Raw genomic sequence first — 24,996 nt, 5'->3', positions numbered from 1 at the left:
GGACAGACAGATGGACGGACGGGATGGACCGGGTCCGAGCCCCCCACCTCCCCCAAGCGGGGCCAAGGCTGGGGTCTCGCGCAGCTCAGAGGCCTTGGTGCCGCGTGGTGGCACGTGGCGGGGCCGAGCCGGGACCCCCGGAGAATTGGGGGGGGGGGGGGGGCTGTGTCCGAGCAGCAGGACCCTCCCCCCCCGGGTCCCACCACCCATCGCCCACGTGCACCCGTCCGCGTCTGCCCTCGCACACCCAGCCGTGCCCCCCGACCCCGCACAGCCCCAGCATGTGCCCTGCCGTGCCCCCCCCATAATGCGCCCCCCCTTGTGCCCCCCAGCCACGCGCCCCCCCAATGTACACCCCTTCCCCATATGCAGCCCCCCCAACCATGCACCCCCCTTGTGCCCCCCCAGCCATAAGCCCCTCCACACCCCCCCACTGCACACCCCATGTACAGCCCCCCCCATGCACCCCCCTTGTGCAGCCCCCCTCCACACACCCCCACTGCACACCCCATGTACAGCCCCCCCATGCACCCCCCTTGTGCCCCCCCCATCAAGTGCCCCTCCACACCCCCCCACTGCAAACCCCTTCCCCATATGCAGCCCCCCCCAGCCATGCACCCCCTTGTGCCCCGCAGCCAAGTGCCCCTCCACGCCCCCCCTTCACACCCCCATGTGCAGCCCCCCCCCGCCATGCATTCTGCCTGCTGCACATCCTTCTTGTGCACCCCCCCCCGACCCTAAACTGCCCCCCCAGGCACCCCCCAAGCCCTGCACCCCCCCGGCCAAGCCCCCCCCCAACCCCTGTACCCCCCCCCCAGCCAGAAACCCCCTCATACCCCACCCCAAGCCCCCCACCCGCAGCCCACACACCCCCACGTGCCCCCAGCCATGCGCCCCCCCCCCAGCCACAACCCCCCCATACCCCCCCCCCCCTGTAGACCCCCCCCAGCCACGCAGCACCCCCCCAACCCCCCCCCCGACCCCGCAGCCCCAAACAGCCCCATCCAGCCCCGGCCGTGCCCCCCCCCGGCCCGCACTTCCCGGCGCCGTGCCCCCCCCGCGCCCCCCCCGCGCGGGGCCGGGCTTGCGGCGGGGCCGGGCTCGGGGCGGCGCCGCGCTCCCGCCGCTCGGTGTTATTTTTCGAATAGAAATAGGGGCGGCGGCACCGCGGCCTGCGGGGGCCCCGGCTCCGGCCCGACACCGCCACCGCCGCCCCCCCCGTTTTATTTTTTATTTTTATTTTTATTTTTTTATATTTTTTAATTTTTTTATTTTTTATTTTTTTTAATTTTTTTTTTTTGTATTTTTTTGTATTTTTTTAGTTTTAGTGTTTTTTTTTAATTTTTATCTTTTATTTTTATTTTTTATTTTATTTCATTTTTTCATTTTTATTCTTTTTATTATTTTTTTTATTTTCGGTTTCCGCCCCCCCCATGGCGGCGCGGAGCGGTCCCAGCCCCCGCCGGCCCCGCGGGCTGCCCGGGCTGGCGGCGCTGCTGGCGGTGGCGGCGGCGGGGGGGGGGGCCGGGGGTGGCGTCGGGCATGGCGGGGATGTCGCCGGTCACCACGCTGGCTCGCGACATGGACAAGCTGGCGGGGCTGGGCAGGTGAGTGGGGGAGTGACATGGGGGGTGCTTTTGGGGGGGTGCTTTTTGGGGGGGGTGCTTCGGGGGGGGTGCTTTGGGGGGGTGCTTTGGGGGGCGCTGCTTTCGGGGGGGTGCTTTTCGGGGGGGGTGCTTTTCGGGAGGGGGTGTTTTGGGGGGGGTAGGTGATGTTTTGGGGGGGGTCCTGGGGGGTGATGTTTTGGGGGGGGGGGGTCCCAGCCGTGGTGCGGGGCTGGGACCGGTGAGGGGCTGCGGGTGCCGGTCCCAGCCCCGTGTCCCCCCCCTCGCCCCGCAGCCACTGTGACACCCCCCGGAGGAAGGCTCCGGGGGGGCCCTTCCCGGGCCCCCGGTGCCGCCTGGCCCGCGCCTCCTCGGGCTCGTCCCAGGACTCCGCCACCTCCGACGCCTCGGACGCGGGTGAGTTTGGGGGGGGTCCCTCGTGGGGCAGCCGAGCCCCCCCCCCGCACCCCAACCCCTCCTGCTACCCCTGCCCTGTCCCCCCAGGAGTGGGCCTCGACTCCCCCACGCAGGAGGACCCCGAAGCCCTGGAGGACGTGTGAGTGCCCCCCCCCAAAGGGACCCCCCCCCCCGTACCCCCATAGCACCGCGTGGGGGGGGGATCAGGGGTTGCAAACAGTCAGGAGCAGCCCCCCACCGGCTGCCCCCCCCCCCCCCAGCAGCACCGCCCTGCACGGAGCCGCCTTTACCCAAAAACCAGCCGGGGGGGGGCAGGAAGCCGCAGCCTGTTCCGGGTGGTGCTGGGTGCTGGGGGGGGGGGGGGGGGGGGCAGGATGGGGGGGCTGCAGGCGGGCCCTGTCCCCCCCCGTGTCCCCCCCGTGTCCCCTTGTCCCTCCCATGTCCCCCCCATGTCCCCCTGTGTCCCCCCCCGTGTCCCCCCCCCGTGTACCCCCCCGTGTCCCCCCATGTCCCCCCATGTCCCCCCCGTGTCCCCCCCATGTCCCCCCCCGTGTCCCCCCCATGTCCCCCCCCGTGTCCCCCCCCCATGTCCCCCCCGTGTCCCCCCCGTGTCCCCCCCGTGTCACCCCATGTCCCCCCGTGTCCCCCCCGTGTCCCCCCCGTGTCACCCCATGTCCCCCCGTGTCCCCCCGTGTCCCCCCGTGTCACCCCATGTCCCCCCCGTGTCCCCCCCGTGTCCCCCCCGTGTCCCCCCATGTCCCCCCCGTGTCCCCCCCGTGTCCCCCCCGTGTCACCCCATGTCCCCCCATGTCCCCCCGTGTCCCCCCGTGTCCCCCCGTGTCCCCCCCGTGTCCCCCCCGTGTCCCCCCCGTGTCCCCCCCGTGTCACCCCATGTCCCCCCGTGTCCCCCCGTGTCCCCCCCCCGGCCGTTGGCAGCGGGGGGGCGGCGGGCAGATGGCCGGTGCGTCCCCGCGGCGCTGGGGGCCAGATGGCGGGGGCAGCGCTGGTGGCCCCCATTTGCATACAGGTGGGGAGCGGGGCTGCGGGACCACCCGCGGGCCCTGCACAGCCTAACCCCCCCCCCCCCAGGGGCTGTGCGTGAGCCAGAGGCAGCCTTTGGGGGGGGTTGGTGCTGGAGCTGGGGCCTGGGGGCAGCACTGAGGCCCCCCCCCCCCAAAAAAAAAGCACTGCCCGGCGTGGGGGTCCGACACCCCCTGACCGCGGCGCCGCTCTCCCCGCAGCTTCGAGAAGGCCGTGCTGGAGGCCGGGAGGGTCGTCACCGAGTAAGTCTGGGGGGGGCTGCCCCCTGTCCCCGGTGTCCCCCCCCCCGGGTCTGGTTCACGCCTGCAGGGGTTGCTCTTTTTGGGGGGGGGGGTGTCCCTGGCATCCGGGGGGGGCACGTTGTGTATATTGTGCCTGGGGCGCCCTCCCCGTGGTTTATTCCCTTCCTTTCCCTGCTTTCTGCAGCAACAAGCTCCTCATCCGGAGAATCCACTCGCTGCCGGTAAGTCGTGGGGGGGGGGGGGGCAAATCCTGCCGCGGGTCCGCCCGGGAGGAGGCTGGAGCAGGGAGCACGGGACTGTGACGGTCCCGGGGGGGCCGTGCAGCACCTCTCACCCCCCCCCTCCGCCCCGCAGCCGCGGCTCCTGGGGGCCAGCCCAGCCCTGAGGAACATCTCCAACTGCAGCGAGTTCAACAGCCCGCCGCCGAGAGAGCAGCAGGGGCAGCCCCGGGACGATGTGAGTGGGGCAGCCGGGCTGGGGGGGCTCGGGGAGGGGGCAGAGGGCTGCTATAACGCTGTGCGCCCCCCCCCCAAATCCTTCCCGCAGGAGGGGTTCGTGTTTAAGAAGCCCCAGAGGCCGGGGCACCGCAGCCGGCTGCAGGCGTCGGAGGGGGGCTCGGGGAAGGAGCCCTTCGCACAGAGACCCAGCTCCGCGCCCAACCTGCTGGTGAGGGGGGCCGGGGGGCTGGGGGGGGGGGGGCTGGGGGGTGCTGCTGCCGTTCACAGGAACCAGAGGAGCAAATCTGTGTGCCTGGACACCCGTGGGGGTGGGGGTGGCACCAGTGAGGGTATCGGGGTGCCCCATATCCCAGTGGGGCCCCCGAGCCATGGGCCGTCCCCCCACCCAGTTCGACACCCCCGAGAAAGAAAACCTGCCCGAGGGCGAGAGCCCCGTGGTGCTGCGCCGGTGCTCCCTCACCTCCTCCATGGCCGAGGAGGACGACGACGGCTTCATGGAGATCCTGGACGAGGAGGAGATGAAGGTAGGGAGGGCTGTGCTCTCTGGGGAGCAGCCCCTGCCCCTCTACAGCACCATACCCCCCCCCATGTTCCCCCCCTTTTTTGGCTGCACTGAGTTCCTGGGGTGGGCTAATCCCTATGGCTGGTAAAGCCGAGGGGGTGTCGGCGCTCAGGGACACCCCAAAACCGGGAGCGGGGTGACTGAGCTGCCTGCAGCTGCCGTCCCTGCCCGGGGGGCAGCAGGGCTGAGCCCCCTCACGCTCTCCCCACCACCGTGGCAGCAGAGCGACGCGGAGGTGCCGCCGGGGATGGCGAGCCTGCTGACCGCCCCGCTGGTGAAGAAGGAGGAGGCAGAGCCGGTAGGTGCAGCCCCCCGAAGAGGGGGGGGGGCCTGGCTGGGAGCCCCCGGGCTGCTCCCCGCTGGGGACTCAGGGCCGTGGCCCCTGGCAGAGGGGCTGCGGGGTGGGCAGCGGCAGCCCCGGGGCCTGGGGCATGTCCTGGGCTGCTGTGGGCTGCTGGAGCTGGATCCTCGCCCCGGTGGGAGCAGCGGAGCCCACGGGACCCTCGTGGGGTTCTCCCCCCAGCAGCGCCCCGCCAAGCGCAGCAAGTGCCGGCAGCTCTTCCGCTCGCCCTCGATGCCCAGCAGCGTCATCCGGCCCATCCTGAAGCGCCTCGAGCGGCCCCACGACAGGGACACCCCCGTCAAAACCAAGCGGCGCAGGAGCGTGGCTGGCACCCCGGGCGAGGTGGCGGAGCCGGTGGGTGACGGGGGGGGGGGGGGGGGGGCGGTGGCGAGGGGCCCCCTGCCCGCGCCGGGCCCCGCACCCACGCCTGGGGGTTTTTTTTGTCCCGTTCCTTCGCAGAAAGCGCGGCTGATGCGCTCCAGGTCCTTCTGCCAGGAGGAGATTGAGAACATGCTGGCCAACGACCACCGGGAGCTCATCGGAGACTTCTCCAAGGTGGGGGCCTGGGGGTGCTGGCGGTCACGGGGTGCCCTCAACCCCCCCAAAACCGAGGGTGGCCGCAGAGCCCTGCTGGGGGAACAACACCCAGGCGGGGAGCCTGGGCCGGGTGGGCGCCCCCGGTCAGCCCCTGACCCCGCACAACGCCTCCAGGCCTACCTGTTGCAGACGGTGGAGGGCAAGCACCAGGACCTCAAGTACATTTCCCCTGAAATGGTAAGGGAGCGGCCCCGAGAGGGTAAGGGAGCGGCCCCGAGAGCCCCCCCCCTCGCCCCCAGTGCCGGCGGGGGCTGACCGGCTCCTCGCTCCCCGCAGATGGTGGCGGTGCTGAGCGGGCAGTTCAGCAGCTTCATCGAGAGCTGCGTGATCGTGGACTGCAGGTACCCCTACGAGTACGAGGGAGGCCACATCAAGGTCAGAACCGCTGCTGCGCCCCGGGGGCTCGCCCTGCCCTTTTGGAGGGGGGCGGTGTTAAAAATATCAAACGCCAGGGGTTCGAGACGCTCTAAAGGTGCTGAGCATCTTCGCAGAGGGTGCTGCGAGGGTGCCTGGGGCGGTGGGGGGGGGGTCACCCCGACAGACCCCAGGAGGTGGGGGGCTGAAGGCGCCTCCTCTTCCCCACAGGGTGCTGTCAACCTGCCGATGGAGCAGGACGTGGAGGAGTTCCTGCTGAAGAAGCCCATCGTGCCCTTCGACACGACCAAGCGCGTGATCGTCATCTTCCACTGCGAGTTCTCCTCCGAGCGGGGGCCCAGGATGTACGTTGGGGACGGGGGGCTCTTGGGGACGGGGGGCTCTTGGGGCCCTCTTGGAGACACGGGCTGGGCAAGGGCTGCCCCTCCCATTCTCTGCCCCCCTCCCACGGCCGTCCCGCCGCCCAGGTGCCGCTTTGTCCGGGAGAAGGACCGTGCCTGCAACGAGTACCCCCACCTGCACTACCCCGAGCTCTACGTCTTGAAGGGGGGGTACCGGGAGTTCTTCCCCCAGTACCAGGTGAGCCTCCCCCAAACCCCCCCCCGCTTGGGGCCCAGCCAGCCCCCGGTGGCAGCCTGCCCCCCCCCCGGGCCGTGTGCCCCTCTGACGGGGCCGCGCGCCCCGCAGGCACACTGCGAGCCGCAGGACTACCGGCCCATGCACCACGCCGACTTCAAGGAGGACCTGCGCAAGTGCCGCCTCAAGAGCCGCACCTGGGCGGGCGAGCGCAGCCGCCGGGAGCTCTACAGCCGCCTCAACAACTGCTGAGCCCCGGGGGCACCGGGGGGGACCGGGGAGGGACCGGGGAGCCCGGCCGGGACCGGGGGGGCGGGGGACAGGCCCCATCCCCCAGCACTTGCAGCCCCCTCCCGGGGCTCCGTGCCCGCCCGTTGTAGCGGAGGGCCGCAGAGAAGCACTTAGAGCCCGCCCCCCCCCCGGGATCGGTGCCCCCGGTAAGGCCGCGGGGGGGGGCGGGGCCGCGCTGTGTGACCGCGCCGGGCAATAAACGGGGCCGGGGCCTGGCGGGCCGCGTCCGCCCGGGGGTGCTTCCGGGTACGGGCGGTGGCTTCACCGCCTCGCCCTCCCCGCTCGCCTTTCCGCCAATCAGAGTGCGTCTTCCGCGTCGCCTCGGCCAATCGCGTCGCGCCGCCGTCACGTGCAGGGGGCCGGCCGCGAGCCTCGCCGCCCGCAGCCGGTTCTCCCGTCGCCCACCAATCGGATCCGAGCGTCTCCGCGTCAGCCAATCGCGGGCGGAGGGGGGCGCTTAGCCCCGCCCCGCGCCCACGTGACGCTCGGCGGGCCGGGGTCGCGGCGCGGCGTTGCCATGGTGCGGGCGTTCCTGCTGCTGGCGCTGGGCGGCCCCGGCCCCGGCCCCGCCCCCTGCCGCGTGCTGCTGGCGCGCGCCTTCGCCCCCCCGGGGACCCCCCCCGGGACCCCCCCCGGGTCCCCCCCCCGGCAGCGCCTCCGCCGCAAGGAGCAGCTGCTGGCCGTGGCCAGGTACGGGGGGGGGGCGGGGGGATCCCCCGGGGGGGCGGGGCTCGGAGGGACCCCCCCGTAACCCCCCCCCCGGGGCTGTGGGACCCCCCCAGGGGGAGTCTTGTTTGGGGGGGGGTGGGCTGGGCTCGGTGGGAGGGCTGTGGACCCCCCCTAATACCCCCAGGGATGGGGAACCCCCATTGTGGGGGGGGTCTGGGCACTGTGGGACCCCTCCGTACCCCCCCACTGGGACCCCCGGGCTGTGGGACCCCCCCAGTGGGAATCCCATTTGTTGGGGGGGGGGGGGGCAGGGCTCGGTGGGAGGGCTGTGGACCCCCCCCAATACCCCCAGGGATGGGGGACCCCCATTTGGGGGGGCACCTGAGCTCAGTGGGACCCCCCTGCACCCCCCCCCACTGGGACCCCCGGGCCGTGGGACCCCCCCAGTGGGAATCCCATTTGTTGCGGGGGGGCAGGGCTCGGTGGGAGGGCTGTGGACCCCCCCTAATACCCCCAGGGATGGGGGACCCCCATTGTGGGGGGGGTCTGGGCACTGTGGAACCCCTCCATACCCCCCCACTGGGACCCCCGGGCCTTGGGACCCCCCCAGTGGGAGTCCCGTTTGTTGCGGGGGGGTCCGGGCTCAGTGGGAGGGCTGTGGACCCCCCCGTTGCCTCCCCCCAATACCCCCAAGGATGGGGCAGCCTCATTTGGGGAGGGAAAAGGCTCGGTGGGAGGGCTGTGGACCCCCCCCAGTACCCCCAAGGATGGATGACCCCCGTTTTGGGGGGGGTCTGGGCTCAGTGGGAGAGCTGTGAACCCCCCCCCCCCAATACCCCCAAGGATGATGCAGCCCCATTTTGGGGGGGGCAGGGCCCGGCGGGACCCCCGGGGCCGTACGGCCGTACGGCCCCGGGGGTCCCGCCGAGCCCTGCCCCCCCCCCCCAGCAAGGCGTTAACCTTGCCCACATCATGGGGGGGGTCCTCACCCAAATCCCCCCCCCCGCAGGCAGGTCGCCTCCCACTGCCACCTTCACCAAGCATCCTCCGGCCGCCCCCCGGCCCCGCCGCTTCCCGAGGACCCCCCGTCCCTCCACAACGCCCCGGGGGGGCTCTTCCGCCTGGCCCCCGGCGACCCCTTCCCCCAAGGGACCTCGGTCGCCTGGCTGGCGGCCCCCAGCCTCGCCTTCGCCCTGGTCTGCGACCCCCCGGAGAACCTGGCGCTGGCCGAGGGCACCCTGCGGCACCTCGCCCCCCGCCTGCTGGCCGCCCTGCGCCCCCCCGGCACCGGCGTCCTGCTGCGGCCCGACGCCGCCGACCTCCTCCTCGACCGGCTCCTGCCCCACGGGCAGCTCCTCTTCCTCAGCGAGCGCTTCCTCCAGGCCGTGGACCGCGAGCTGTCACGCTGAGACGGGACCCCCCCGGGGGCTTGGTTTTGGGGGGGAAACGGGGGGAAATGGGGCTGCGGCTGGGCTCTGCGGGAGCGCGGTGGGGAATAAAGCGGCGTGCTGGTGAGCGGTGGGTTATCGCCGGTTTAATGCACGGGGGGGCTGCAGGGCGGGGAGGTGCGCTGCTGGCAGGGGGGGGCGGGTGGGTGATGGGGTGAGCGCGGTCTGAAATTGTGGAATGGGGGGGATAGAGTGGGGTAGGGTAGGGTAGAGCGGGACGGAATGGAACGGAACGGAACCGGGTGGAACGGAATCATTCAGACTGGAAAAGACCCTTAAGGTGAAATCCAGCCATCGACCTGCCACCACCGAGCCCACCGCTGAACCATGTCCCTAACTTGGTTTATTTCATGGGATGGGATTGGGGATGGGATTGGGGATGGGGATGGGATGGGATTGGGGATGGGGATTGGGGGTGGGATTGGGGATGGGATGAGATTGGGGATGGGGATGGGGATGGGATTGGGGATGGGGATGAGATTGGGGATGGGGATGGGGATGGGATTGGGGATGGGGATGAGATTGGGATGGGGATAGGATGGGATTGGGGATGGGATGGGATGGGATTGGGGATGGGGATAGGATGGGATTGGGGATGGGGATGGGGGGATTGGGATGGGGATAGGATGGGATTGGGGATGGGGATAGGATGGGATTGGGGATGGGGATGGGATACAACAGGACAGGGTAGGATAGGATAAGATAGGACAGGACAGGACAGGCTGGAACAGAAGAGTTCAGTTCGGTTCGGTTCGGTTGGACGGGACCTACGGAGATGACGAGCCCAAGACCTGAGCACCTCAGGGCTACCCAGGAGCTGAACCGCATTGCTGAGGGCACCGCCCCAGCCCCTGGGCGCTGCGGGCACGGGGCACCCACCGCCCCGCCAGGGGGCCGCTGCGGGTGTTTGCCCACCCCCGGGGAGAAGAAACGCGGGCGCCCCAAAGCGAAGGGGTCTTCCAGGTCTCCTCCGGCTGCGATGGAGCTGCGGGGGGCTGCGGCAGCGCTTTGGCCGGGGAGGAGCTGAGCGGGTCGGGGGAGAAATGCCAAAGCTCCTGCGCCCCCCCGCTGCCACAGCTGGGGGCTGGGGGCTGCGCACGGGGGGCTCGGCCCCTCCTGGTGCCGCCCCGGGGCTCCCCGCGGCAGGGACGGGGCGGCCACGGGGGCACCGGGGGCTGGCAGAGGGGGACGGGGGCAGCACGGAGGTGGGACGAGGCGGGGGGCACGGGACGAGGTGGCACGGAGGCAGGGCAGACGTTTAATTCAATTTAACTCAAGGCAAAGCGCTGGGCGCCGCTGGGCGCTCGCTTCGCCCCAGGGACCCGGCGCGGGGGCTTCACCCCGCAGGGTCGGGCCGCGGGCGCTCAGGGCCCCCCCAGGTCCCGCTTGCAGATCCAGAGGAAGGGGATGTTGCAGTTGTGGTCGTTCCAGAGCCCGGTGCCCACCGGGTGGATCTGGGCGCAGCCCTCGCGGCCCTGCTCCCCGTGGTCCTGCCGGTCCGGCTGCCCCGGCGCCCAGAAGCTGCGGGGCAGAGCGGCTCGGGGTTGGGGGGGGAGGCCAGGTTCCACGCGCCCCCCCCAACCCCCCGGTGCCCGCCGCCCCCTCACCTGTCGGCCGGTGAGTACACGGTGCCGTCCACCCAGCGCCAGGTGTCGTTGCGGTCACCGTCCTCCAGCCCGATCCAGTAATAGCCCCCCCGCGACTCCCGCGCCAGGAACTCCTGCGGAGAGGGCTCAGGGGGGGCGGGGGGCAGGTGGGGGGGCAAATGGGGGGGCAGGGGGTGCATGGGGCAAGGGGGTGCATGGGGTAGGGGGGTGAATGGGGCAGGGGGGCACAGGGGGCAGGGAGCGCAGGGGGCAGGGGGTGCAGGGGGTGAGGGGGTGCATGGGGGGTGAGGGGGTGCAGGGGGGGGGGCGCAGGGGGCAGGGGGTACATGGGGCAGGAAGGCACAAGCAGGAGGGTGCACGGGGCAGGGAGGTGCATGGGGTGGGGGGGCACACGGGGCAGGAAGGCACGGGTGCGGGGTGCCCAGGGGTGCAGCTGGCAGCAGGGCACGCAGGCGGTGAAGGGCACGGAGCCCTGCGCACCCACCTGCTCGTCCCGGCTGGTGACGGAGGTGAGCTGCGCCTGCTTGGAGAGGCAGAACTCCTTCGCCTCGCGCCAGGGCTTCTGGTCCCCCGAGAAGTAGTAGATCTTCCCCTTGTGGTACCTCCAGCCCAGGCCCAGCCCCTGCAGCCACCGCCCTGGGGACAGCGGCGGTGCTCGGTGCCACGGCCCCGCGGCCGTGCCCTGGGGCACGGCCCTGCCCCGTCCCCTTGGGGTCTGTCCCCACGTCCCAACGTTACCCAAAAAGTCCCTGCGCCTCTGTGCCACGTCGGGGCTGTCACCGGGGCTCCGTGAACCTGGCCGGGGGACAGCAGGGACAGGAGCCGTGGCACAGCCCTGCCCGCACCCCGGTGCCGCCGGGCGCACTCACCATCGGGGCCGGGCGGCAGCAGCGGCCCCAGCGCCTCCAGCTCTGCCCGTGCCACCCGCAGCTCCGCCTGGTCCCGTGTGCCTGGGGAGGGCGGGGGGGGGTCAGGGCAGCCCCAGCCTCCTGCCTGCCCCCCACGGGGTGAGGGTCCCCAGCCCGGCCGCGCTTACGCAGGGTGGCGACGGCCGTCAGGGCGGCCCCCAGGGCCAGGAGGGCCGCCAAGCCCACGGCCAGCAGAGTGCCCTGCACCCGGCGGGACGGGGACGGCCGGGACCCGAAATCCAGCACTGCGGAGAGACGGCAGAGGGGTCCTCAGCCGGCGCTGATCCAGACCCCCCAGGACCCAGCACCCCCGGGCCCCCAGCCCTATGGAGAGGAGCCCCGGGGCTGGAGGGGGAGCCCCGCGGGCCCACCTTGCTCACCGTGCGGGTAGCGGATCTGCAGGTTCTCGTACAGGTCCGGCCCCTCGGTGGCCATCCCGCAGCTGGCCGAGCCCACAGCCGCTTCCTCCCGGAGCCCTGCGCGTGGCAGCCCCAGCGACCGAAACTGCCAGGAAAGGGAAGGCGGCAGCCGGGGGGGCACGGCGCTGCTTGGGGTGCCACCGCCCAGGCTGGACAGGGATTCCCCCGTCCCAAAGGGACAGACCTCCACGCAGGGCTTGTGGCCACATCCCGGCTTGCTGCCCATGGCCGGCCACCCCACGGGGCCACCCTGCATGGGGGATCCCTGTCCCCCACCCCACGGCCAGCCCTGGCCGGTGGTGACCCACGGGTGGCTCCCGTGGGGACACATCGGGCTCATGGGGACGGTACAGGGGGACGGCCCCAGCCCTGCTCAGCCGCAGGCGCAGCAGCACAGGGGGGACCCCTCGGGGCTGGGTGCAGGCAGCACCCGTGTCCTAAGGGGGAGCAGGGCCAGGTCCCCAGCATGTCCCCAGGGGGAGCAGGGCCACGTCCCCGACGTGCCCAGGGGACACTGCCCAGCTCCATCACCCCTCGCCCGGCCCGCGCTGCCTCCCGGCCACCCAGCGCCAACCCTGCCCCCATACCAGCCTTGCCCCTGCCCCAGCCCTGGTTTTGTTCCCGAGCACATTCCCACCGCAGCCGCGTTCCGCTTTTTGCCCTCAGACGCAGAATCGCGTCCGGGAACCCCTGGCAAGCAGCGCAGATGTTACGCCTCACTTCTCGTTAGCAGCTCTCCCGTGCCCGGCGTGTGGCTCAAGCCCGGCTCCCCGCTGCCCGCAGAAGGGGAAGGCTCAGACGGAGGCGGCGACGCGGGAGAGGAGAGGAGAGGAGAGGAGCTGCTACCGCGGTACTGCTGCCGCACAGCACCCCAGGGATGGTGCTGGGCGCAGCGGGGACGGGGACGGATGCCCAAGACAGGGTCTCAGGGTCCGTCCCTGGGGGCTGCTCTCCCACCCGGCCTCCCATGGGACCTCCCTGAGGCTTCCCAACAGGGGAAGGCCGTGGGTGGAGCGGGTGCTGGGGCCGTTTCCTGGGCTCAGCACCCCCGGTGCCCCACACCCAGCACAGCCCTCGCCCGTGCGCCCCCCTGCGTGCCCCACGCCTCGCTCCGGAAGCCTCGGCTGAGTTATTTCACAGCTTCTGGGTGGGTTTTTGTTTTTGGTTTCTGTTTGTTTGGGATTTTTTTTTTGTTTTTGTTTCAGCCCAAACCATCGTGGTGTTTGACGCAGGCTCTGAAAATAGCTCCAAATCTGCAGAAGCAGCACTCCTCTGGCACAGGGATGAGTTACCAAAAAGGCCGGGACGTGATTCCCCCACCCACCTGCAGCTCCTCGGCAGGCTCAGCTCCAGTGGCCCTGCTGGGATGAACTGGGAGCCCTTGTCCCCCCCCGGGCCGCCCCCCCAGCTCGTGGGGGTGTTGTGAGGCACGTTGGGGCAAAGGAAGGGTTTGCTGGAGGCTGCCCTGCCCCACGAGGACAGCATCAGGAAGCAGCCCGGGAGAAACCCCCGACCCCAGCAATAAGGACACAGATCCGAGACCACCGAGCCCCAGCACGAGGCAGGAGCGAGCAGGAGCTGTCACAGGGGACTGGAGACGCTGCAGGTTCAGGGCAGGGGGTGGTGGAGATGTCCCGTCCCCGAGCACGGGGCTGAGGCCTCCCGGGATGAGGGGTTCTGGTTTCAGCACTTCCAAGGAGCTCCTAGGGGCCAGAAGGGTTTGCTCCTCGTTGCAGCGGGTGCCTTGGACTCGGTGATCCTTTTGGTCCCTTCCAGCTCGGGATTTTCTATGATCTCGGTGCTCGGCGCTGGTGGGGTCTCGTGGGGAGCTGCTGTGTAGCAGCAGCCACGCGCAGGGAGAGGACGGGGTGGCTGAAAGCCCCAGCACGGGGAGCTTCGTGCCAAGATGCACAAGTGAGGCAGACGGAAAAAAACACCAAAAGAAGCAGCCCCGAAACCAAAGCCATCGGCCCCGCACTGCAGCTGTGCGTGGAGCCCTCCTGGGTCGCGGTGCAGAGGGAGCCCGCGGGGGCAGCGGGGAGTGGGGCCAGGGCCTGCCGGGCTGCCTGCGAGCAGGGAGCGAATGTGCTACCCGAAATGGCAGCAGAAAGCCCGATAAGTGCATCTAAAGCAGCTCGGTGCGATGTGGCACTGCCTGAAGTGAGGGATGGGGTCACCGGCTGGCGCCCCTGGGTTATGGGGTCAGACACCACTTTGCCACCACCAGCACCACCACCACCAGCACCACCACCGCCAGTACCACCAGCACCACCATCAGATGGCTCTTGGCAGGGGTTCCTCTGCTTCAGCTGTGAGCAGCGGCTGCCCCAGGCACCCCCTTCTGCCTCCTTGCCAGGGGACCGGGCAGGGTGACGGTCCCCGCTGGGGGAGCTTTGCCCTGCGGGCTGGCCACATCCCGGTCCCCCGTCGGTGACAGCAGCTCCAGGTGAGCCCGAAGGCAGGGAGCAGCCCCAGCTCGGGAAGGGCCAGCCTCTCCCTCCAAGCTCCCTGGCAAAGCCCCGGCGTTTAGCAGTCACCACAACAAGCGCGGCACCTGCCACTGTCCCCATGGCTCTGTGCAGGCCGTGCTGAGCCAGCTGCTGGCTCCCACCGGCAGAGACCCTCTCCTGTCCCCCCCCATGGGCACTGGTGCAAACGCCCCGTCTGCACCAGGAGCTGGAGGGGCCACGGTCAGGGACAGCTCCTACGAGCTCCCAAGCACGTTCCCAAAAGCCACTTGCTCGGGCACAGCCCCTGCCCGAACACGTGCTCGGCGGCCAGCTGGAGAGCAGGAAGAGCCGAGGGGTTCGGGTGCAGCCCACGTCAGCCTTGCCGCAGCAACTCAGGCTGCAGGGTGCAGGCCTGAAGCAGCATGAACTGGAGAAATGAGTGGTGTCAGGCGGTGGAACGTTCCCTCAGAATGGGATTGTGCTCGTGCACCAGCCCCAAACGCAGAGCTGCCGCTCCAGGGGCTGCTCCAGGGGTGCCTGTCACTGCCCCCAGTCCTCGCTGTGGGGGGGGGTTGCCCCAGGCTCCCTGCACCCTCGCTGCCTGCACCCAAATTCTTGCCTGGCCTGCCCGGACTGAATCCACCCGAACCTTCCTGACGAGGCACTGCAGGAAGAAGCCCTGTGCTGGGGCTCTGGGGGAGCTCACCCACACCCTGCAGCATCCCTGCACTGTTGGGAGCCCTCGTTGTGGCACCCACACCCCCAGCATGCCCCCGGCATGATGGCAGAGCTGCTACATCTGCACCTCCGGTGCTCTCTGTGTGTGCATGAGGAGCTCCCTCTTTTCCATGAGGATCTCCCCATCCACCCATCCATCCCTCCATCCGTCCGTCCGTCCGTCCATCCCTCCTCCTGCTGGATGTGTTTCCAGTTCTGCGTGCTCTCACCTCACCTGCTGCAGCCTAACCCCGCGCACTTTGGCCACGGGCACCTGCCTCACCCCCACTGCCCGAGGCCAAAGCCAAACCTCAGCACCGGGGCGCGCTGCCAGCGCCCTGGGGTGTCCCCGGGGCACCCCGCGAGGGGCAGCGGCCGCGCTCGGGGCCGGGCGAGCGGAGGCAGCCGCGGGCAGGGGCACCGGAGGCACCGGAGATGCTCGGGGGGTGCGGCTGGGGCTGGGGGGGGCGGGCTGGGGGTCCAGGTGCGGGTTTTCCAGCTGGTCCCGGGATGCGGGGTCCCAGGGCGGGGGTCTCCCGGGACCGGCAGCGCTCGGGCACCGGGCACGGGGAGCGGGGGGTGCGGGGGGCTGCGGCACGGGGTCGCGCTGCCTCCGTGCCCGGCGGGGAGCGGCCGGGGGGGGGGCCGCGGGGGCCGGTAAAGCCCCGCGGAGCCGCGAGCGGGCGCTGCTAACGGGGCCGTGCCCGGCATCGCCGCCGCCTTCCGCGGCCCCGGCGCCCCCCGTACCGCACCGGGGGCTGCGCCCGCCCAGCCGCCCGGCCCCGGGGCACGGCGCAGGGCACGGCGGAGCTCCGGGGACCTGGCCCGGAGGCTCCCGGAGCCGCGGCCCCTGTGGGAACACCGGGGCGGCTCCTGAACGGGCGACCGGGAGCCGGGACGGAGACACCGGGCTGCAGGGAGCGAGGCGCACGGAGCGGAGGGACCGGGAGCGCACGGGGGCAGCGACCCGGGCTGGAGACCGGGACTGGGACCGGAGCGCCTGAACCGGGGGGACCCGGGGGAGCCCGGAGCGCCGGGACCGGGAGCGCACGGGACGGGCACCGGGAGGAGCGGGGAGCCCCGCCCGGCACTGCCCGCCGCTGTCCGCGGTGCTGCGGGCCGGGAGCGGGCGGGGGGCGGCGGGGGGCCGGGGGAAGGCCGGGGGGACACCGGGAGCGGGCCGGGGGCCGCGCCGAGCCGAGCCTGTGGGACGGAGCCACCCAAGGGCGCGGCGTCGGGAGTGCCCGTCGGTCCGTCCGTGTGCCCGTCTGCCTGTCCTTGTGCCCGTCTGTCTGTTCGTGTGCCCGTCCATCTTTCCGTGTGCCCATCCGTCTGTCCGTGTGCCTGTCTGTCCATGTGCCCATCCGTCTGTCCGTGTGCCTGTCTGTCCATGTGCCCATCCGTCTGTCTGTGTGCCTGTCTGTCTGTCCGTGTGCCCATCCGTCTGTCTGTGTGCCCATCCGTCTGTCCGTGTGCCTGTCTGTCTGTCCGTGTGTCCGTCCATCTGTCCGTGTGTCCGTCGGTCTGTCCATGTGCCCGTCCATCTGTCCGTGTGCCTGTCTGTCCGTGTACCCGTCCGTCTGTCCGTGTTCCCATCCGTCTGTCCATGTGCCCACCGGTCCCTGACACCCATCAACCTGCCCCTTCCCCGGTGGGAGCCCGGCGGTGCCCACGCTCCCGGGAGGCACCGGGCAGCCTCCCTGGGAAGGTGCCGGCAGCTGGCGACTGGTGGGTGCGTGGTCGGCATCAGCAAGCTCCCCACGGGTGCTGCCAGCCCCGTTCCTCTCCAGATCCCAGCCCCGAGAGCCAGCCCGCGGGATGCAGGAGCTGTGCTACCCCTGCTGCCCCCGCGGGGAAACTGAGGCACGGAGTCAGCGTCTGGGGATCACCGGTGCGGGCGTACAGCAGGGACCGGGACTGAGGGCGGCCCTTGCCAGGCCCCTCTGCCACCCAGCGTCCTGGTGCCCTGTTAAGCTGCACGCAGCCCATCCAGATGTGCGGACATTTCTTTCCGCCCCCGTGGGGTTGGGGGTGCCCAGGGCATGGCCCAGTGGGAGAAAAATCTCAAATAATTTTCTTCAGACAGGATCTTCTGTGGAGCTATTTTATTCGCGATTGCAGTGGCGGGCGTCCTGTCAATCAGGAGCGCATTTTAGTAAACAAAGCATCAACTTTTATTCCCTGTTCCCCGACGCCTGATCCCCTCCCCTGTGTCCTCACTGGCCGAGTACTGCAGGTTCACAAGCTACTCGACGCTCCTCTATACCATGTATGTACAATTTTTCTTTTTTTTCAACCCTTTAATTTCTCCTTTTTCCCTTTTTTCCCCCTTTCTTACGTTTTGAGAACCTGTGATCTTTGTTTTACTGTTCCAACGCTGCTCATCCTGTTTTTTCTCAAGCTTCTGCCTTATTTTGGAACAGTGAGGCCGCCTACTGTCCGCTTATCTACTGAGCATTTCTCCTTATTATGACTACACAACTACCTTGGAGTACAGAAAATTAGTTCTTTACTGCAAAAACACAACTTTGCTTCTCACAGAATGGGCTAAAGTTGCGCCAGGGGAGGTTTAGGTTGGATATTAGGAAGAACTTCTTTACTGAAAGAGTTGTTAGGCATTGGGATGGGCTGCCCAGGGAAGTGGTGGAGTCACCATCCCTGGAGGTCTTTAAAAGACGTTTAGATGTAGAGCTTAGCGATATGGTTTAGTGGAGGACTTGTTAGTGTTAGCTCAGAGGTTGGACTCGGTGACCTTGGAGGTCTCTTCCAACCTAGATGGTTCTGGGACTCTGGGACTCTGGGATTTTGTGATTCTGTGATTCTAGGATTTTAAGCCGCCTTGGCCGCTGGCGCTCGGTTTATCAGCGGCACGGAGGCGGTGCAGGCGGCCCCCCCTTCCGCCGCGCCCCTCTCAAAATGGCGGCCGCGGGTTCCCCCTCGGAGCCTGCCCGCACCCAACATGGCCGCCGCCCGGCCGGGCCGGCGTCACCGCGGCGGGCCGCGCCCCTCTCCAAAATGGCCGCCCCCATGCGCATCGCCCTCACTCAAGATGGCGGAACAGCGGGGCCGAAGGGACCCGTGCCCGCTTCCAAGATGGCGGCCGCAGCGTCGGCCGCGGGCGGGCCCTCGCTCCAGGCCTCCCCCCGCGACGCACCGGGCGCGCGGCGCAGCGCGGGGGCGGGGCGGGAGAAAGCGAAAGTGGCGGCGGGCGCGGGGCGGCGGCGGGAGCGGGAGGGGCAGCGGGGGCGGGGCCCGCCCCGCCGGGAGCCCCCGCACAGGGCCCAGCCGGGCGCCCCCCGCCGGGCCGGGGGAGCTCCCCCGGTGTTCCCCCCCCGTTCCCCCTCCCCCCAGCACCGGGCCCCGGGGCCCCCCTCCCCCGCCCGTCCCGGCCATGTCGCGGCTGGAGGCGGCGGCCAACGTGGCGCTGCGGGTGCCGGCGCTGGCGCTGCTGGACGCGCTGTACCGCTGGGACGCGGCGGGGCCCGGCCCGCTGCCGGTACTGCCCGGGGGCGCCCCGCTGCGGGCCCGAGCCCTGCGGGCCGCCTCCTGCCTCGGTGAGGGCCGCGGGGACACCGGGCGGGCAGGCCCGGCCCGGCTCCGGCGGGCACCGGGGCGCGGCGGGGACGCGGCGGGGCCGGGGCTGGGGCCGGGGGGTGCCGAGTGCCCAGAGGGTCCCCGCGGGTCCCCCGGTGCCGGGGAGCCCGGTGGGGTGGCGGCTCTGCCCCGTGACCCCCGCACCCGCCCCGGTGCCCACCGAGAGCTCCTGCCACCGAGCGGGGGGACGGCCGTGGGGTGTGGGTGCTGCGGTGTGCCCGGTGTCACGGCCCCGGTGTGGGCAAACGGGGACGGTGCCTTACGGCACGGGTGGCTCCGGTGGCACCGCTGGCACCGACGGCTCCCTGCGAGGGGACGTCGCGCAGCTACGGCCGCTGTGGGGGCTGCCCCAACCGGCCCCGTGGGGGTGCGAGGCGCAGAAGAGCCCGGTGGCAGCGGCCTCTCACCGGAGGCAGCCAGTTGTGCCCGGGAAGCCAAACTCAGACCCAGGCTCCTCGCAGCTTGCAGAGTCCCAAAATGCTGGGAGGGGACGGGCAGCAATCCCCGGCTGGGTCCGTCCCGTGGCGGTGCTGGGGACAGGGGATGTGTGTGTGCCGTAACAGGGGGGTCCCCGAGCGGCGGGGCCGGGCTGGCAGGGCTCTCCCCCTCCCCCCCGGCAGGGCTCTCCCCCCCCCCCGGCAGGGCTCTCACCCGCTCCTCTCCGCAGGACACGTGCTGTGCGTGGTGCTGCTGGTGCTGCCGGTGCGCTCCCTGGTCAAGCTCTACCTCCACCTGCTCACGGCGCTGCTGCTCTGTGCGGGGCACCAGGCGGCCAGGTGAGGCCTGGCCACGGGGGGACGGGGGGGGGACAGCACCGCGGTGCTGGGCTGCGCGCTGTGGGGTGGGGGCAGTTTGGGGGCATTGCAGCAGCGGGGCTGTTTGCGGGGCGCTCTGAGTGCCCACCCCCAGGGGTGGCCATTGCGGACGTGTTGGGGTGCGGGGACGTGTCAGGGTGCTGAGCCTCTCTCTGTGCAGTGACTACGTCCGCCGCGAGCTGGAGCACGGATTCCAGGGCGCTGTGTACAGCGACACAGCCGCGTTTGGACGCTTCACCACTGCCCTCGCAGGTGAGCCAGCCCGGGCTGCTCCAGCCTCCCAAGCGCCCTGGGACCCCCAGCGTGGGGACAGTGGCACCAGGAGGGTGGGGAACGGCTGCAGGACAGGGGACAAGGCAGAGGCTTGCGGTGATGCGTCCAGGGGCACACCCCAGGCCTGGCCCAGCGCATGCAGGGGAAGGGCTGAGCCCCCCCAGTGCCCAACTCTGTCAGTCTCGGGGTGTTGCTGTCCCGTTGTGGCCGTACATGCTGTGCGTGCCCCAGCGTGGGGTCTTCCCAAGCCCCCTGCCCTCGGTTTCAGCTGATGGCTGGGGACCGGGAGCAGGATCAGGGTGCTGCAGGGACTCAGCACCCTCCACGTCCCCTCTGTAGGCCAGGTCTGCGTCTGCACCCTCTGCGCGCTCCTGATGAGGACCCGCCAGGCCTGGCTGTTCGCCGCCCCGCTGCTGCCCGTGCTGGCCCGGCTCTGCGGCTTCCCCCTCCCCGCGCTGCCCCTGGCCAACACCTTCGCTGCCATCTGCACCAGCATGGAGGTGCTCTACGTGCTCAGCGCCCACGTCCTCGTCCCCTTCCAGCTGGCTGCCGCCGCCTGTCGCGAGATCATGCAGGTAAGGGGGGCTGCGGACCCACCGCTGTGGCTGTCCCCAGCCCACCAAGACCCCTCGTCCCCCTGCACGGGGCAGGATGGGGTGGGCCCCCCCCCGAGCTGTGCTGTGCTGCCCCGCAGGCCATGGAGGTGTACCGGCTGCTGGCGCTGGGGGTGTCCCTCTGGAGCCAGCTGGCCGTCCCCCTCCTCTTCCTCGTCTTCTGGCTGGTGCTCTTCTCCCTGCGGCTCTCCTCCTTCCTGGCCTCCTCCGGCAGCGCCGTAGCCCAGCAGGGCCTGCTCTTCGTCCTGCTCAGCAGGTAGGCGCCAGCTGAGCTCTGCCTTCCTCCCTCCTGGCTTCAGGAGGAGGAGGAGGGATGGGGCCGGGCACTCCCTGGGCTGCGCTGGGCGCTGTCAGGGTCTGTGCTCAGCCCGGCTCCCTCGCAGCGTGGCCGAGTGCTGCAGCACGCCCTATTCCCTCGTCGGCCTCACCTTCACCGTCTCCTACCTGGCCCTGGGCGTGCTCAACCTCTGCAAGTTTTACCTGCTGGGCTTCAGCGCCTTCCAGAACGGCAATGTCATGCACAGGTGAGCCCGGGCTGTGGGCAGGGGGCCCTGTCTGAGCCCAGCACGGGATGGGGGTGTCAGGAGCGACCCCAGGGCTGGGATGCATCCAGTATGGGATGAAGAGGGCCGGGGGCATGGGGGCCCCCGTCCTCACGCCGTGTTCCTCGCAGGGGGGTGACGGAGGGCGTGACGCTGCTGCTGCTGGCGCTGCAGACGGGGCTGCTCGACCTGCAGGTCCTGCAGCGGACCTTCCTCCTCAGCATCATCCTCTTCATCGTGGTGACATCCACGCTGCAGTCCATGATCGAGATAGCTGACCCCATCGTGCTGGCGCTGGGGGCCTCCCGCAACAGGTACCGGTCACCTGGGGAAGAGCAGCAGGACGCAGCCCTGTCCTGCACCCCTCTGCCTGGCCTGGAGCTGCTCGCTTCGGGGCAGGAACAGAGCCAGAGGTGGCTGGAGCAGGGGGCCGGCAGCAGAGGGTGCTGCCGGGGGGCGTCTGGGTGGGAGGCACCCCCTGGCTGAGCTGCGCCCCCCCAGGAGCCTCTGGAAGCATTTCCGCGGCATCAGCATGTGCCTCTTCTTGCTGGTCTTCCCCTGCTTCATGGCCTACAAGATTGCCCACTTCTTCCACCTGGACTTCTGGCTGCTCATCCTGGTCTCCAGCTGCATGCTGACCTCCCTGCAGGTACGGGGGGGGCCCCTGCTCCTGTGGGGGTGCACGTCCCCTCCAACGTCCCCGGAAGCTCCCCGGCCCTGGGCAGGGTGAGCAGAGGTTCCCTGGGGCTCTGGAGCACGGCCGTGTCCCAGGCGTGCTCCCAAGGGTGGGGTGGGGTTGGGGTGTGCTGTGTGCCGGCCAGCAGCACCCAGGCGCGTCCCGCTGCCCGCCAGGTGATGGGCACGCTCTTCATCTACGCCCTCTTCATGGTGGAGCTGCTGCAGGACACGCCGCTGGAGCGCATGGACGAGATCATCTACTGCGTGAACGCCGTGAGCCGGGTGCTGGAGTTCCTGGTGGCCCTGTGCGTGGTGGCCTACGGCACCTGGGAGTCCCTCTTCGGCGAGTGGAGCTGGATGGGCGCCTCCGTCATCATCATCCACTCCTACTTCAACGTCTGGCTGCGCGCCCAGTCGGGCTGGAGGAGCTTCCTGCTGCGCCGCGAGGCTGCCAAGAAGATCAACTCCCTGCCCAGGGCCACGCGTGGGCAGCTGCGGGACCACAACGACGTGTGCGCCATCTGCTTCCAGGTGAGCCCCTGCCAGGACCCCCTGCAGCACCGGGAGGGCCCCGTTCTGCTGATTCCCCCAGCACGGGGGGGGGCTGGAGCAGCCCCCGGGGTCCCGTGCCGGCCCTTGCCCCAGCCCTGCACCTCAGGTGCCGCCAGGTGACGTCCTCTCTCCGCCCGCAGGACATGCAGGTGGCCGTCATCACCCCCTGCAGCCACTTCTTCCACGGTGCCTGCCTCCGCAAGTGGCTCTACGTGCAGGACACGTGCCCCATGTGCCACCAGCAGGTCACACCAGCAGCCCCCCAGGACGATGCCAGCAGCGGGACAGCGGCTCAGGAGGTGCCGGCCCACGAGGACGAGGTGCTGGTGGATGGAGGAGCCCCAGCACAGCCCCGGGAGGACGGGCTGCCCCGTGGGGACAGCGCGCCCGCAGGCCCAGGGGACGGCAGGGCTTGCCAGGGCGACGGGGCTGGGCCCTGCAGCCCCCACCTCCCTGCTCATCCCAGCGCCCCTGCCCTGGGTGAGGAAGCAGCGGGTGCCATCCCACAGCCCCACGGGGACCCTTGTCCCTGCCCCGTGCCCCCTGCGCCCCTCGGGGCCGGGCCCCCCGGCAAGGACTCGCAGCAGCTGGTGCCCTCGCCTGCCAGCCTGGACCATTTTGCCAGCCCCAACCCCGGTGCGGGGGACGGTGGGGACATCCACAGTGGCCACCACCCCTCCTAGCACATCCCATCCCCATCCCATGCAGACCGCTGGGCACCCCGCACCAGCAGCCCCCCGGTGCCAGGGGTCTCCAGGCCCCCCAGGACTGGGGTCTCTCTCTGGGGCCACGCAGCGCGCAGGGGCTGGGACCAAGCCGTGCCCCACGGACTGATTTTTGCAATAAATCCGGAGCTGAAGCTGCTGCGCCCCCGTGCTGCTGCCACGCGTCCGGGCCTGGCAGGGCCCTGCAGGGGGGGCTGTGCTGGGGCCGCATCCAGCCCTGCTCAGCCCTGCGTGCTGGGGGGGCGCGGGGCGGGTGCCTGCCTGGCACGGGGGGCATGGCTGGGGGAGGAGGGGTGCGCTGGGCTTGGCAGGGGGCTGGTGCGGGGTGCTGTGGGTTCAGTGCGGGTCTGGCACAGGAAGGGGGGGCTTGGTGTGGGTCTGGGCGCCCTGAGCCCCAACCCCGTTTCCCCAGTCCCATCCACGTGCTGGGGGGAGGGCGTGGGGCCCCCTCCGCTCCCAGCTGAGCCCAAGAGGGGATGGGGATGGGGGCGCTGAGCCCTGCCGGGGTCCCCGTGGTGCTGACCCGCACTGTGGCTGGGGGGGCATCGGTGCCTGGTGGGATTTGGGGCAGGAGCCCAGCTGGGGGGGGTCCCTTCTGGGGGGCACCCAGCCGTGGTGGGGGGCACCCAGCCCTTCTGGCAGCCCCTCTGCTGCCCGGCAGGGGAGGCAGGGAGGGCCCCAAGGGCCGGGGTCCCTGGGGAGGAGGTAAATGGGCTCCCCCCTTCCAGCTCAGCCCCACCCTGCACTTACCCTAAGGAGGGTGACGCAGCGTCCCGGGGGGGCCCTGTGCAGCCCATTAGCCGAGGGAGAGAGAACCGGCCATAAAACCAAACCACTCGGGGCGAGGCTCCCTCCTCCCCCCGCAGCCCCCAGCCCCAGCCTTACACCAACGCCTCGACCCCCGGACCCCCAAGGGGCTGCTCCCGTGCCCCTCGCCCCCAGCCGTGAGCAGGGCAGCCCCCCCGTGCCCCCCCCCCCCGGCATTAGGGTGCGTTACCGGATCCGTGCCAGGGAACGCGGCTCCCTGGCAGAGAAACCCAGCGTCCCCCCCCTGGGCACGGCTCCGAGGGTGCTGCCTGGAAGTGAGGGAGGCGGGGGGGGTGGCACAGGGCTGGGGTCCCCTGGGTGCTGCCCACCCCTGCGATCCCACCGCCGGCACCGGCAGCATGGGGGGGGGGGTTGGGGGGAGCACCAAGGCGGCCCCCCCCGAGGACCCTGCTGGGGGGGTGCCCGGGGCTGGCAGCAGGGCCCCTGCCTCCCCTCCGCACCCCAAACCCCACTGCCGGGCACCCACCGGGGGTACGGGGACAGACAGACACGGGGGTGGGTGCGTGCCCGGACAGACGGACAACGGGCTGGGTGTGTGGGTGCTGGGGTGGGGGGGTGCATAAATGGGGGGGGGGTGCATGAATGGGGGGGTTTAAGGGCAGATGGGCACTGGGACGGATGTGTGCGTGGATGGATGGGTGGATAGTGGGGGGGATGGGTGGACGGAGGGACAGACGGATGGACAACAGGATGGGTGGGTGCGCGGGCAGATGGACGCTGGGCCGGGTGGGTGCACAGGTGAACGGACGCCCCCATCTCTGCAGGAAACCCCACGGCCCCACCAGCCTCAGGGGGCTCCGGGCAGAGCTGGGGGCGCTCGGTGGGCTCAGCCCCCCCGGGGGCTCCCCCTGCAGAGCCCAGGTGCAGAAGCTGCGCAAGGAGCAGGGGCTGCGGGACACCGAGGAACCCCCCCCCACCCCCCCAGGGCTGTCCCCTCCCGCAGCGCAGGAGCCGGGGGAGTTGTCCAAGCCCCGCGGGACCCCCCCGCTCCCCCCCCGGCTGGCAGCGCTGCCTTCCCGCAGGAGGATGGAGCAGAGCCTCGAGTCCTCAGCCTCCTCCTGAGCCTCCCCTGCGGGGGGGTCCTGGGGGCGATTCCTGCTGGGTGCAGCCCTCCTGGGTCCATCCCTCCCTGATTCATCCCTCGGGGGTTTGTCCCCTCCCCCTCCTGGTTTGTCCTTTCCTGCTCCGTTTACTTGCCCATTGCAGACAGGGACAGAAACCTTCTGGGACGTGTGTCCCCCCCCCCGGACCCTCCGGCAGCTCCACCTTCCCCAGCCTGGCCCCTTGGGGTGCTGGGGACCCTGGGGGGGGGGGCTGGGGGCTGCCTGGTTCTGTTTCAGCGCCGCCCTCGGGGTCCCTGCCCCCGGGGTGTATCCCCAAGGACCCAATTATTCGTGATGGGTGCTCAGTGGCTCGTTTGGGGTCACTCTGGGGTATCCAAGGGGCTCGTTTGGGGTCAGCGGAGGGGATGCAGGGGATACAAAGAGGGGCACTGGGGTCCCTCAGGAGGCACGGGGGGGTCGTCGGGAGGGCACAGGGGGCTGCGTGGGTCTCTGTGGGGTTTTGAGGGGCCCAAGGGCTCTCTCTGGGCAGCCTTGGGGTGCATCCGAAGGGCACTGAGGCCTCTCGGGATGTCAGGGGGACGCAGTGG

General features: G+C 70.6%; 4 protein-coding genes across 12 annotated transcripts; 3 read left to right on the top strand and 1 right to left on the bottom strand.

Annotated features, from left to right (window-relative positions):
- The first annotated feature begins 1,427 nt into the window (after positions 1–1,427).
- CDC25B (cell division cycle 25B) lies at positions 1,428–6,808 on the top strand. 3 transcript variants are annotated; one of them, XM_066997009.1, is made up of 16 exons: positions 1,428–1,607; positions 1,900–2,021; positions 2,109–2,160; positions 3,263–3,304; positions 3,489–3,525; positions 3,659–3,760; positions 3,851–3,970; positions 4,152–4,286; positions 4,548–4,622; positions 4,848–5,021; positions 5,127–5,222; positions 5,379–5,441; positions 5,541–5,639; positions 5,850–5,983; positions 6,107–6,218; positions 6,327–6,808. In XM_066997009.1, exons 1-16 carry the CDS (start codon positions 1,543–1,545, stop codon positions 6,465–6,467), a joined length of 1,569 nt encoding a protein of 522 aa, XP_066853110.1. In that variant the 5' UTR covers positions 1,428–1,542; the 3' UTR covers positions 6,468–6,808. The 3 variants fall into 3 exon arrangements, with proteins under 3 accessions (XP_066853110.1, XP_066853109.1, XP_066853108.1); XM_066997008.1 differs by having other exon boundaries at positions 1,429–1,607; positions 4,545–4,622; positions 4,851–5,021; XM_066997007.1 differs by having other exon boundaries at positions 1,429–1,607; positions 4,545–4,622.
- Positions 6,809–6,876: 68 nt separating this feature from the next.
- AP5S1 (adaptor related protein complex 5 subunit sigma 1) lies at positions 6,877–8,690 on the top strand. Its single transcript, XM_066997010.1, has 2 exons — positions 6,877–7,196; positions 8,185–8,690. Exons 1-2 carry the CDS (start codon positions 7,024–7,026, stop codon positions 8,582–8,584), a joined length of 573 nt encoding a protein of 190 aa, XP_066853111.1. The 5' UTR covers positions 6,877–7,023; the 3' UTR covers positions 8,585–8,690.
- Positions 8,691–9,867: 1,177 nt separating this feature from the next.
- On the bottom strand, positions 9,868–12,632 carry LOC125179699 (C-type lectin domain family 4 member F-like). 5 transcript variants are annotated; one of them, XM_066997002.1, is made up of 7 exons: positions 11,510–12,629; positions 11,267–11,383; positions 11,100–11,180; positions 10,969–11,025; positions 10,715–10,866; positions 10,231–10,343; positions 9,868–10,144 (listed from the first exon to the last, which is right to left on the bottom strand). In XM_066997002.1, exons 1-7 carry the CDS (start codon positions 11,895–11,897, stop codon positions 9,988–9,990), a joined length of 1,065 nt encoding a protein of 354 aa, XP_066853103.1. In that variant the 5' UTR covers positions 11,898–12,629; the 3' UTR covers positions 9,868–9,987. The 5 variants fall into 5 exon arrangements, with proteins under 5 accessions (XP_066853103.1, XP_066853104.1, XP_066853105.1 ...); XM_066997003.1 differs by having other exon boundaries at positions 11,519–12,626; XM_066997004.1 differs by lacking the exon at positions 10,969–11,025 and having other exon boundaries at positions 11,510–12,631.
- Positions 12,633–16,106: 3,474 nt separating this feature from the next.
- LOC106043183 (RING finger protein 145-like) lies at positions 16,107–22,651 on the top strand. 3 transcript variants are annotated; one of them, XM_066997001.1, is made up of 10 exons: positions 16,107–16,993; positions 18,986–19,094; positions 19,294–19,385; positions 19,746–19,981; positions 20,101–20,276; positions 20,404–20,544; positions 20,694–20,876; positions 21,064–21,211; positions 21,415–21,771; positions 21,933–22,651. In XM_066997001.1, exons 4-10 carry the CDS (start codon positions 19,781–19,783, stop codon positions 22,473–22,475), a joined length of 1,749 nt encoding a protein of 582 aa, XP_066853102.1. In that variant the 5' UTR covers positions 16,107–16,993; positions 18,986–19,094; positions 19,294–19,385; positions 19,746–19,780; the 3' UTR covers positions 22,476–22,651. The 3 variants fall into 3 exon arrangements, with proteins under 3 accessions (XP_066853102.1, XP_066853101.1, XP_047901592.2); XM_066997000.1 differs by lacking the exon at positions 16,107–16,993 and adding an exon at positions 18,035–18,278 and having other exon boundaries at positions 21,466–21,771; XM_048045635.2 differs by lacking the exon at positions 16,107–16,993 and adding an exon at positions 18,039–18,278.
- Positions 22,652–24,996: the final 2,345 nt, after the last annotated feature.

This window comes from Anser cygnoides, chromosome 4 (genome assembly GCF_040182565.1).
Source record: "Anser cygnoides isolate HZ-2024a breed goose chromosome 4, Taihu_goose_T2T_genome, whole genome shotgun sequence".
Taxonomy (NCBI): Eukaryota; Metazoa; Chordata; class Aves; order Anseriformes; family Anatidae; genus Anser; species Anser cygnoides.
Note: the sequence above shows the minus strand (reverse complement) of the source record. Positions and strands in the feature narration are given on the sequence as shown.